This window comes from Python bivittatus, unplaced genomic scaffold (assembly GCF_059951505.1).
Source record: "Python bivittatus isolate LINGU-HERP-01145 unplaced genomic scaffold, Pbiv_v1 ctg000700_np1212, whole genome shotgun sequence".
In the NCBI taxonomy this organism is placed as follows: domain Eukaryota; kingdom Metazoa; phylum Chordata; class Lepidosauria; order Squamata; family Pythonidae; genus Python; species Python bivittatus.
Window position 1 is genome coordinate 2,965,696 of NW_028277098.1, and position 13,121 is coordinate 2,978,816.

At 41.5% G+C, this 13,121-nt stretch overlaps 1 protein-coding gene across 2 annotated transcripts in view; it reads left to right on the forward strand.

Annotated features, from left to right (window-relative positions):
- The window catches only part of LOC103057081 (dimethylaniline monooxygenase [N-oxide-forming] 4), a 28,182-nt gene extending 17,862 nt beyond the window's left edge, over positions 1 to 10,320 (forward strand). For both annotated transcript variants that reach the window (XM_088153672.1, XM_088153673.1), the window contains exons 7-9: positions 890 to 1,242; positions 3,452 to 3,524; positions 6,457 to 10,320. In XM_088153672.1, coding sequence (XP_088009798.1) covers positions 890 to 1,242; positions 3,452 to 3,524; positions 6,457 to 6,811 — 781 coding nt within the window. In that variant the 3' untranslated portion in view covers positions 6,812 to 10,320. The remainder of the gene's footprint in view (positions 1 to 889; positions 1,243 to 3,451; positions 3,525 to 6,456) is intronic.
- Positions 10,321 to 13,121: the final 2,801 nt, after the last annotated feature.

A 13,121-nucleotide genomic window follows, 5' to 3' on the forward strand; every position in this document is an offset into this window, starting at 1 on the left:
CTATACTGTAAAATCACTAGCTGGATTATTTGCTGGTCCTTGAGCCTTTTCCCAAAGCAATGAAAGTGTGAACTACTTTCCTGAAGAATTCTCAAATCCATGTTAGGACACTTGTTGCTTATGACCCACACAATTATTTTTGTTTTCCCAAAAGAGCAGATTGTTGAACTGAAATTGTGCAATAAATTTGGGTTTTTTTAAATATTGGATTTGCATTTATAAAGCAATACTTCACATTGGGTAAGAGTTTTAAGGCTCTTGCAAATGTAATACTGGCTCGCTGTAGGCTGGGCATCATTAGCATACTGATGATTAAAAGAAAGTAATTTAGAAAGTTTAGGAGAACTTCTGATCTCACAAAGAAGAGATTATATCTATACACCCCTGTACTAAACCTGTCACCACTATATTCAGCCTGACTTGTTAAAAAGTTGGTCGCCCAGCTGCTGGCCAGCCAGCCAGTCAACTACCATAGTAGGATCACTTCTCATATCTTCTCTTGCTGATAAAAATATCTCACTTGGAAGACACTCTATGCCTAGCCATACTGAAACATACTGAGACAAAAATAGAAGGGGGAAGAAATGGAGTTTCTGTGGCACCTGATGGGAAGCCAGACTAGGATCAGAATTCTGCTGTCTTCTATCTGCTATCTCACTCGACCTAGCTGAAGACCTAGCTGACATTCAGAAGTGTTTAATATCTAGACAAGCACTTAAGGGAGGTGGTGGGAGTAAAAAGGTATGCTGGCAATTTTTGCCTGTGCAGCAGGCAAAATGAACAGGTACAATCTCTCAGAAGCAAAACAGGTAGCATGTGAAAATGGAAATAGGCAAATGGGGATAGTTGAGCTAACAGTGCTTCTTTCTACTTTTATTCTTTTTAACAGTTCACTTTCATGTGTGATTTTAAATGACACACTGCCCAGCTACATCCTCTGTGGTCTGGTAGTTGTAAAGCCAAACGTGAAGAAGTTTACTGAGTCTTCTGCCATATTTGAAGATGGAACTGTGGAAGAAAACATAGATGTGGTCATTTTTACTACAGGCTATACTGCTTCATTTCTCTTCCTGGAAGAATCTGTTCGCAACGTTTGCAAAAGCAGTACGTTTCTTTATAAACAGATATTCCCTCCTCATCTGCAGAAGCCCACACTTGCCTTTATAGGCTATATATTGCCAATGGGATCTGTTCTACCAGCAGCAGAACTTCAGGCTCGCTGGGTTACAAGAGTGTTTAATGGTAAGGCTTATCTATAAACAGCAATATTTTGACTTTAAGTTGCTTTCCAGTTTAATACTAATATTAAATTTAATATTAAAATATTCTCATGTTTTTCTGCACCCATGTGAGCTTTAAATTTTATGAAGCCAAAATTCATAGAAATCTCATTACAGTGCTACATCCTAACTAAATGGCATGTTAGTTTTCAGAATGCCAGCTAAGCAACTGGCCTCTTTATTATGAGATTTTATGAGATCATAAAAAAGCAATTAGGGAGATCCTTCTAATGCATTTATCACAACTCCATCCCTCATCATAAAAAAGCAGTTAGGGAGATCCTTCTAATGCACCTATCACAACTCCAGCCCTCATTTTCGAGATGGTCTGGAATACACTAATTGTTAGATGTTGCATTTTACTGATACGGTGATTGCTGAGTCCCACAGGGTGGAACACTGGATGCCCCAAACCTCCTTTGCCCAAATCCTCTGGGTCTTCATATCCTGGTCCCACATCCTGCTGTGGTGTAGTAGCTTGGTAATTTCTGGGGCTGTCACCTATCTTCCAAGTAGCGTCTTGGAAGGGGACATCTATCCCCTAACCTTAATATGCAAGAAAGATAGGACTTTCACATCACCCAGTGTTGCCTTTCTAGCAATTAAAAGTCAAAATGCAAAAGTCGAAATAAATTCTATAATCTCACCTCCTGGCTATGCTGCAAAATGGAATAGTTACCAGAAGATTAAGCCCTTTCCCATTTGGAAAATAAATCTTTCTCACAGGAGATTGATTAAAAGGAAGAAAAAACATGTAACTCCACTTTTTAATGTTAAGTATCAAAATGCAAACATTCAGTGTGAAAGTAGATAATTACAGAGGTGCCTAGATCAAAGTAATATAGCTGCTTGCAAAATAGTTAATAAAGAAAAATCCACAAGAAAATACAGGATCTAGACAAACAAGGTGATGATGGTCTGCTGCAAATGAAGAGCCTTCAGTCCCAGTTAGAGAGAGAGAGAGAGAGAGAGAGAGAGAGAGAGAAACTGGAGATGTTTCAAATTATTGTTACAAATCAAAGAGATTTTAAAGATGTATATGCCTTAATTAGTAGCAGAGAAGAGCTATGACTAATGTGCTAATCCAACATAAGAATTAACCAATACACATGAATTGAACCCATACAGAAAGGTTAGGTGGTTTTATTGATGTTTAATCTTGCTGTTGTTTAATCTCCTACAAATAACATGCAAGATAACAGGAAAACATAGTACTTAGTTAAGACATCCAATTAACACAGCTATTCCAATTTTGACTATGTTGATATGACATGCTGAGTATGGCTGTGCACAGCTAACAAATTCTTTTAGAAGAAATACTTCAGACATCTCACCAGGATAGCTCTTCTCTGCTACTAACTAAAGCAGCTGCATCTTTTAAAAAGTTGATTCATGGGAGCAGCTCTCATTTAGAAGCCTCCCAAAAGACTTGGTTCCTTTAATAAATCGAGAGATGTTGTCTTCATCCAAGATCTCAAGCACATCTTCCAAATAATGTTTGAAGTTTGCAAGCCCTAAGGCTAAGCTATATTTTGATTTGGCTTACTATGATGCCTAAAACCAGACTAAGGACCCAGTTGTGGAGAAGGAGTATATTAACTAAAACCTATAACCATGTTGTTCTAGTTACATATGTTTATGTTCCAGGTTACATTAGCCATGATCTAGCATGTTATCCAACAATGGAATAGTGGCTAATTTATGGTTTAGAAGTCATTAGTTAACAGGAAAATTAGCAAGATACAGGAGTGGCCACAAAAATCAGCGGTGCCTGCACTTTTTTTCACATTTTGTGTGCTTGGCTTTGAACATGATGGGAGTGAGAAATTGATTAACTTGTATCACACCACATGTGATGACATATGAGTAAGCCTTCAGAAGTTGCTGAGAGAGAGAGAGAATGAATGAATGAATGAATGGCCAGTGGAAAGGTTGCATGGAAGCCTGTGCTCAGCAGCAAAGTAAGCAAAGACTGTGAGCACTTTGCTTAATCATCTATGGCATGATTAATAGGATAGTCCCCCGACCATAGTTAACACTAAGCATGTAACTAGCCATAGAGTGTGGGCCTAGCAGGCCATCTCTCCCTAAAGAAACTCAAAGCCACAGCTGACCACATGTTGTGGTCAAAGGATAGCAGCTTATCTGTATTGTTTCTTTTCCTTACTTAGGATCTAGTAAGCTGCCTCCAGTGGACAGGATGATGAATGAAATTGCTAAGCAGAAGAAAATGCTCCTTAAAAAGTATGAAATGTTATATATTATTTTAAAAGCTGTAGTCAGTGCTTTTTGTCTCTCCAGCTTCAGTGAATTAGAAAAGAAAGTGTTAAATCAAGGACTAAATAAACATTAATTCAAGGTTCTGCAATACAGTACCATTCTGGCAGGATACCTGGAAAGGTATATGCAAAGTTCCTGGAAGGACGGAGTTAACAAATAGGAACTCTTTAAAGAGGAGACACAATAGCCCTAAAATAAAACAAGGCAAAACACATCACAAAGTGGAACTAGGCGAATTGGAAAGGGCATAGCAAAGATCCACACTGTTTTTTAAAAGTAAAAACATAGTATCTATTTCTAGTCAGCTCAAATCCTGGTAATTTTCTTGGACATTGTTATGTACATGTTAGCAATTGTTCCTCTGTTGACATTATCCTGTCCTGTTTTAGAAAGAAAGATTGAACCTAAGGTCTCAATCTCACATCTCCCTAACCACAGCATGAACATGCTTCGGTTTTAAATACCATGTCCTGAAGACATTGCCTTCATCTCATCTTCAGTCCCTAGCTGAAGCAGTTTAAACTCATCTTTAGCTGTTCCAGTTTTAAAGTTGTCTTTTCCCTTTTCTCCTGATACAGTATAATTTAGCTCATTTCATCAATGATGTGATCATTCAGGATTAGGATATGCCCAGCTTCTATTTGGGCATGGAGAGATCTACCCACATAATGCCTCTCCAATGCTTTCCAAAGCTCTTGTCAAGTCTTGTGTATCAAATCAATTCACATCTTTATTATAGTCACAAACCAGCATATAGTCTTGTGTGTCATGTTAGTTAGCTAACTTGACAGATTGTTAAACCAGCCATCCTAAACTGCTGCCTATCTTCACCCAGTCCTATATTAGGGACTAGAATTGAAGGCTGCTTTTTCCCATCTGTAGGGGATGCATAACGGGAAGGGAAGGGAAGCTGGGAGAATTTACCAATCACTGTCTTTAATTTGTCCTGCATTGAAACAGTGAGGGTAGAACCAGCCACCACCTTATTACTGTGGCATTGTTGTTGGAAAATATGGGGTTTCAACCAAGCCTGTCTCACACGAGCACAAAGGGAGAGGCGGCTTCGCTGCGGCCTAGTTTTGCTGCTTTGTGTGGGAGGGGCTTGAAGCCCGCCTTTTTTCCTGTTTCCCTCATTTTCCTTCTTTTCTCCTCATGGCTCTCCACGAGGTAGGAACGAATCCTCTCTCCTCCTCATGGTTTTTGTAATAACATTTCACAACCCCAACAATTGTAAGGCTCGACAATTGGGACAGTGTATTTTCTGTTGGCATGCTTTTCTGCTGGTTGATATTATTGGTAGATAGCTATGGCCTAAGAATTGGTGCTTCACTTATGCAGGCAAAAAAGCTAACAGGTACGACACAAGAGTGTATAACTCTTCCTGGCTGTTTTAATACTCTCCATCAAGTTATTTTTCTCTAAATAGATGCTGAATTCTATTTTCAGAGCAACCTTGTGTGCCCTCTGGATAGAAAAGTGAGATAGAAATCATATACCAACGTTACTCCAGAGAGAAGGGTTAGGTATGGTATCAATTATTTCTTGCAAATGGCCCCAGTTGCTTTAATGGCATTAGAGAATGTAGGATGGGTTTGAAAATCCAGGGTTTTTCAGCCTTAAACCATAGGAGGAAAAAAAAGAAAAATTTGTATTATATGGTGCAGTTATCACTTTTCTCCCATCGATGTGTGCCATCGTGTGGCTAAAGAAAATAATTTCCACTACCCCTTGACTCATGAAGTGTTTCCAGGCAGTCAGCTCTTAATACCATTAAGAAAAAGATATTGTGTAGCTATTCTCTCTTTTCCTTTGGCTTTGTGTGGGCCAAGGGGAGCACCAGAGGGTTACAGATAGAAGGCGTTGTAATCTTCACCCTTTTCCTTGTAAAATTCCTTGGATGAAGCATAATAAAAAACCTCACCTAGAAGCATCCAAGTTATTCAAGTGTGGTGACTATCCAGAATTGTGGCTCCCACATAGTTAGACACTTCTGATTAGATACTTTTGATTTCAGGTAACCATGTTATATGTTTGGTTTGGATATATATGACAATAGCAGGATTTTTTGTTGTTTTTGTTTTAATCAGGAATAATATTAAGAAAAACAAATAAATAATATGCTACTGGGTTTTTCTTGGGCTAGAGAAGAGGGATGCAAACAAACTGCAGAGACAAGGCAAAACTTGAGACTTGGGCAATTTACTGCTCTGGATGGAAGATAATTTGCTGTTCTGAAGGACACATTACATTCTACTCATCTACATGTAAATGGGTCACATTTAACTTCAGAGAGGAAGGAAATTTTCTGTCGCTCAAACATCCCAGAAGAAAATTCAAACTATTACTCGATAGAGTCTATCAGGATTCCTCTCCCTATAAATTAAACTCTGACTGATAGACACATCAAGCTAAGCCATGGCTTAATGAAGGGACAGAAGTTTTTCTCTGCTGAGTGTGGTACTTGGCCTGTAAGTTGCATGTCCAGAGCTGCACTCCCAAAGGGCAGTGGATCTGGTCAAGGGAATTGTTTTATTTAATTTCACGTACATTTAGATTGAATTAAATTTTGCTATATAATATCTTCTACTTGCTCTCTACATATATTCTTCTATACGTTTTACAATACACTATTCATTTATTTAACAAATTTACTTTCTCAAGTCTCTGGTTTAGGCTGATGCCTGAACCTAGCCTTCATTTCCATAGAATGCACTCCTTTCACACAAACTTATATCAAGGTTCACAATTAGTGTCCCTCTGGCTGGTGTTGAACTACAACTTCCAGCAGCCAAAGCCAGCGTGGATGGCAATTGCCCCACAAGTTCCACCTATCTTTCTCACCATCTCTATGGGCTACAGAATACTAATTACTATTCCCATTTGTTTTCTGCTCTAGGAACATTTCCAGCACAGAGAAAGAAAGCTCGCCGTTTGTTCACTACATGGATGAAATTGCTGTTTGCATAGGAGTTAAGCCCAATGTGCCATTGCTCTTTCTACGGGACCCCAAACTAGCTTTGGAGGTCTTCTTTGGTCCTTGTACCTCTTATCAATATCGCCTTTGTGGACCTGGAAAATGGGAGAAAGCTAGAAATGCAATTCTGACTCAGTGGGACCGTGTTCTCAAGCCCCTGAAGACTCGGGTCATAGACAACTCTTCAAAACACACCACGTCATCCTTTTGGAAAAAAATCTTTAGCTTGTCTACATTTCTTGGAGCTGCTATAATCCTGTATATGTATCACGTTTAGATACTTCTGTGCTCATTTTATACTGGATAAAGGAAACAGCTAGGTATCATGTAATATAAAAAAATTCCCCTCTCACCCCTACGGGTGGTACGTGTCTTCCTCAATCTCGGGTCCTCTGTTCCTGCCTGCATCTTACACCCTGCCACTATGTGTTGGACTGTCCCTGAGGCCTCTTTGCACAATCTGCACCTTGGGTCCTGTGTAGTGTGGTAGACCCCTGCTTCTATGGATCTGGTGCTTAGTACCTGTTCTTGTGCTGCTATGATCAGTGCCTCAGTGCTGTCTTTTAGTCCGGCTCTTTCCAGCCACTGATATGATTTCCCAATGTTAGCCACCTCAGCTATCTGTCGATGGTACATCCCATGCAGGGGCTTGTCTTGCCATGGTATTTCCTCTGCTTGAACTTTCTCCCATGTCTGCTGCTGCCTGAGGCATTCTCTCAACAGCTCATCTTTGGGTGACATCTTACTGATGTACTCCTGGATACTCCGGATTTCGTCCAGGACAGTGGCTTTGACACTCATCAGACCCCGCCTGCCCTCTTTGCAGCTGGTGTACACTCTCTGGATGTTGGACTTGGGGTGGAAACCTCTGTACATTGTGAGGAGCTTCCGGGTCTTCACATCGGCAGCCTCCATGTCTTCCTTTGGCCAGCTCACTATACCGGCAGGGTATCTGATGACTGGCAGGGCATACATGTTGATGGCATGGATCTTGTCTTCCCATTGAGCTGGCTCTTCAGACTTGTCTTATCCTTTGGTGGTACTTGGATGTTGCTGTCTTCCTTGCCTTCTCCTCATGGTTCCCGTGTGACTGTGGGACACCAAGGTATTTATAGCTGGTCTCTATGTCTGCTATGTGGCCCACTGGTAGTTCCACTCCATCGGTCTTCCCTCTCTTTACTAGCATCCTGCCACACTTCTCCAGTCCAAATGACATCCCAATGTCCTCGCTGTAGATCCATGTCAGGTGGATCAGTGAGTTGATGTCTCGTTCACTCTTAGCATACCACTTGATGTCATCCATGTAGAGGAGGTGGCTGATGGTGATTCCACTCTTGAACTTGTACCCATATCCAGATCTTGTGATTATCTGGCTGAGAGGGTTTAAGCCTATGCAGAACAGCAGTGGGGACAGTGCATCACCTTGGTATATGCCACACTTGATGGCTACTTGTGCGAGCTGTCTTGAGTTCACTTCCAATATTGTCTTCCACAGTCCCATTGAGTTCTTGAGGAAGGTCCTTAGTGTCCTGTTGACTTTGTATAGTGCCAGGCATTCACAGATCCATGTGTGTGGCATTGAGTTGTAGGCTTTCCTGTAGTCAATCCAGGCTGTGGTCAGATTGGTCTGCCTAGACTTTGAGTCTCGGGCAACTGCTCTATCTATGAGTAACTGGTGTTTTGAGCCTCTGGTGTTGTTCCCAATGCCCTTCTGAGCTGTGCTCATGTACTGGCCCATATGGTCTTGTAGCTTGGCAGCTAGGATGCCTGATAGAACTTTCCATGTTGTGGGGAGGCAGGTTATTGGCTGGTAGTTGGATGGTGCTGTTCCTTTGTGAGGGTCTTTCATGATCAGCATTGTCCTTCCTTGTGTTAGCCAGTCTGTGCTGCTAGGTGTTCATGCACTGCTGTTAGTTTCTTTAGCCAGTAGGTGTGGATCATATCCGGTCCAGGTGCTGTCCAGCTTTTCATGTTCTTGACCCACTGTTGGATGTCTGCTACTGTGATGGTGACTGGTTCTTGTTCTGGGAGATTGCTGTGGTCTGCTTTCAGGTCCTGCAGCCACTTTGCACTGGTGTTATGTGTCTTCTCTTTCTCCCATATGTTCTTCCAGCACTGTTCAGTTTCCACTGCTGGTGGCTCAGCTGTTACTGTGTGGTTGCACTGCAGTTGGGAGTACACCTTGGAAGGTTTTTTGGAGAAGAGGGCACTTACCTTCTTGGCCTCTGCTTCTCTAGTGTATCTCCTTAGCCTGGCAGCCAGTGCTGTTAGCCTTTGTTTAGCAGTCTCTAGGGCTTCAGATGGGGTCAGGCCCATATATTTTTTCAGTAGCCGAGTCTTATCCCTAATCTCCACACGCTTCTGTAGTTCCACCAGCTGACTGACTTCTCTCCGAGTTGCCTTGATCTTAGCCTCCAATCTCATTTTCCAGGGTGGGTATGTACTGCTGTTCTTCTTGATCGTGTAGTCAAGCATTTCCAGGATTACAGCGGCTGTAGCATATACCAATTCATTGGTTTCAGTTATGGTGGAAGTAGGGATTGTCTGGAGGGCTCTGTTGGCATCTTCTAGCATACTATCTGATGGTACTTCTCCACTGAGCCTTGGTAATCAGATTCAAGGGTTGACTGTAGCTAGTTTACCCATGATCTTATGCCTCATATCAGCTGCTGTGCTCTGCAATGGAAAGGGTGGCAGTGACATTCCAGCTTCAGGTGTTGGCTGCACATCTGCTTGTTCTTCTAGGTCTGCTGGAGTCCGGATTGTAATGTGGAGTTGGTCTATCTCAAGTTGTGAGAGCAGCTTCCTCTTCACTATGTTGAAGCGCTGGGTAACTAGTTGTTTCTCAGTTAGTGTGGATGTAGGCCTTCTGTCAATCCATAGCTCCCTCATACGTTTCATATATCCCCTCTCATTAGGTCTGCTGTTGTAGTAGCATTCCATCAATTCCAAGTTCTCTTGTCTCATCCATGTATGGTTTGTTCCAGTAGCCCACTTAACATCAGATTGTCCTGGTTCCCCAACATCTGATGCGGACCTTGTTAATCCAGGCGACGTCCGAGCCGGCATGACTCTCTTAGTTCGTGTCACTCTCATATTTTGAGGTGGGCAGGTGAAGCGTTAGGGGGTCTTTGCCCAAGGACCCCTACTGGTAAGGTAGGTACCAGCCGGGATTTGAACCCCGGTCTCCTGCATCAAAGGCGGTGTTCTAACCACTACGCTATCCAGCTGCTCGCTCGCGCTCTCTCTCTCTCTCTCTCTATCTCCCTCCCTCCCTCCCTCCCTTACTTTAACCATAGATGTAGGTGATATATACATCTTAAGATTTTATTTTATAATTTTTAAAAAGTTAGTTACAGCAGGAATACAAAACAATCTGGCATCAAAGCAGTGTACAAAATGCACACATACTTTGGACTTGGAAAAAAAACCCTTGTAATATACCTTTACTCAAAAATAGGTTTATGTCCAATGGGACTTATTTCCTAATATGTTCAGCCCATGAAAATTGAATGATTGTTTCATAGGTTATGCAGAATAGCAACCTGACTTTATGTGAAACTGCATGTTTTACATTGTGTTTATTTTTCTGTGGATCTTCCCCATTTTCATCAGATTCAGGCAAACTGTAGACAACTGCCCTATAATCCATCCTCATTGATGGATTGTTGTTTCAGATATTGCAGGTTCTAAGCTGTATCAATAGTTTTTAAAATTCAAATGTAACGAAGTATATTTATAGCTTAAAATGCTCAAAGCAATCTCTAATCAAAAATAAACATTTACATCCACTATGTGTATTGTAATCAGCCTTGTATCTCTACAAAATACATACAGCATGAGCCTAGTTATGAAACACAGTCATCTCACTTAATGGAATGAGAGGTATTTCAATAGGAGACTTCTCTTGGAATCAGATCACAAAAAATCTGGCACATTCCCATTTTTTAAGGGGGCAATTAAACCTTTAAATCTTTTGGAGGCCTTTGGCTGCTGATGACTGACTAAAATCACACTGGGCTAAAAATAACCTCATGTCCTCCTAACCCTATCAGGAATATCCCCCAGTCACAATGTTATATGTCATCCCCAGTCCTCAGCTAAGGCAGCTTGAAGTCATGGTTTTAAAGTGTTGTTTTCCCTTTTCCCCAGATGGTTTTTGGTGTTGACATGCTCTAGCCCAGGTCATCAATGAGATGGTTGACAATGCAGCCAGGGGCCGGCATTTGCCAAGCTCTGACTGGTCCCTTTAGACTGCCAGGGGCAGCGCAGCTCTTCCCCAGTTCCTGGGACATGCTCTCAATGACTGTGTTGGCTTTAGCTGTAGGAAAGGTTGGATACCTGGCTTCCACAGAAGCATATACTCATGTAATGCCTGACTGGAGCTTTTAAAACCCTTTTCAGAGCTTGCATGGACGCCTGATATACCCAAGTTTAACACAATTTTGAAAAACAGGACATTTGTCCTGCGTTGCACAAAAGGTTGATTTAAACTGGGAAAGTGCCAGGTTCTCCCAGCTTTATTTTACTGGTTTGGTCACCCATGAGTATATTATACATTTTCCACTGCTTCTGCCTACCAGGATTTCTTATGGAAGTCTGTTTTGATGTGGTCATTTTGCTTCCTCTATAGGCTCCTTTCAGGTGGTATCCACAATGGCCTCTTGCTGCAAGTACTATCATTTGTTTGAAGCACTACTCGAAGAGTTTGCTCTTTATTGATCGCTCCCTCCTGCTTCATCACAGGCTCTGCCTCTGTGCCTGTTAGCCCAACTGACAGGTCATCAGCATGGAAGCAGGGCATGGGGTGAAGTGTGGGGAGCACCCTCAATGCATCTTGTAACCCCTCCTCCAAACCTGTAACCTGGTATTCAGACTATTTCTAAACACTTGTCTAGCAATCTCTCGAAAGTGTGGTAAGCTATCCAAAATTAGTCCAGTTGACAGGTCTCAGGTGTGGAGGAATAGAGTACCTCAACCTGCTAGCTGGGCAACTCAACACACTGAAGCCACCATTCAAAGCATCCTCCTACACTTGCCTCACCCTGCCACACCACATGTTAAGGAAGACGTAGAGCCAGCTCTCAGAAGGTAACAAGCAAACCCCTGAAGCCAGACTAGTAAATCACCAAAACAAGCTTCAAACCAATTCCACTGTGCTGGCAAATCTACTTATTAAAAGCTCTTGTGTCCTTGAATGTCTGTTTATCTATTTCCAGTCCATCTTCCAAGAGAAGCCTGACAAGCATGATTGGTAGTTCTTCCCAGGGACAGGTGATCCTCCATGAGAGGGGAAATTAAGCTGGGGAATCCTCCAATTGCTTTCCTTAACTTGTCCCACATTAAAACTAAGGATTGGACAGCACTGCTTTTTATTGAGGCAGCATAAGGTTCGGAGTGGGGCAGGACAATTTATGCCAGCTTACTTTTCTGCTGATTCAAGGATGGGTGGTTTGTATTTTAATACAGCCCTCTGGCTATGCTTATAAAAGGAAGAAAAGCAATGTGGGGTCCTCCATTCTTCTGTGAGAAAGGGTTCTTAAAGGCCATGCAAGCAAAAACAATGCATTCACATGCAGGTATAAGCCAGAATTCTGACTTACCTAGGATCCAAAAGCATGTTGGTCTATATTGTATGAGTCCTCCTGTTTGGCAATAAAATTCCCACTTGGAAATAAAAATGGAGAATGACTTTTTGAATGTGTTAGCTTAAATGACTCAGTTAACTATTGATTTTGAAATTTTAAAGCCTGTTCATGGCAACTAAGATGTGCATAGCAACAGAGAACATTTTCTTCCCCATCAATATCTCATTATGGTAGAATATGTGATGTTGCAGTTCTAGCAAGATTAACTTATTATTGAAGATTAATTAATGTACAGCCAACGAAAAGGACATTGAAATGTAAGTAACTTCCTTACATTATTCAGTTATAATTACAAGTAGTCCTCACTTAATGATGCTGATTGGGACCAGAATTTCTGTCACTAAGTGATGCAGTCATAAAGCATGACGTCACATGACCCACTTAGCAATGGCAATTCCAGCACTTCTGGTTGCCATTGTTAAGTGAATTCCACACCGTCATTAAGCGCAATATCATGTGGTTGCCATTTGTGACCTCTTGCTGCTTCCCCATTGACTTTGCTTGTTGCAAGCTGGCAGTGAAGGTCACAAATGGTGATCACGTGACTGCAGGACGCTGTGATATAATTGCAAGCCGATTGCTGAGCACCTGGATTGCAATCACATGACTGTGGGGACGCTGCAACAGCCACAACTTCGAGGACTGGTCAGTTCCAACAGTCTCTGAATTTTTTGTTAAGCAAGGACTACCTGTATAGTGACCATACGTATGATAAAGGACAGTCCTTTATTTCAGAAAGCTGTCCTTTAGATTTATTTTTCAAAAACTCACTTTTGTCCTTTATTTTAGTCATTAAACTTTTACCATACAAATGGTACCACTTAATGCACAGTCTTTCACGTTCATGTGAAAAATATGTAAATTGAATTGTCTTTTTAAAATAAATGTACATATATAGTGTTTGACTTTAGATTTTTTTTAGAATATGCGTTTTTGTAA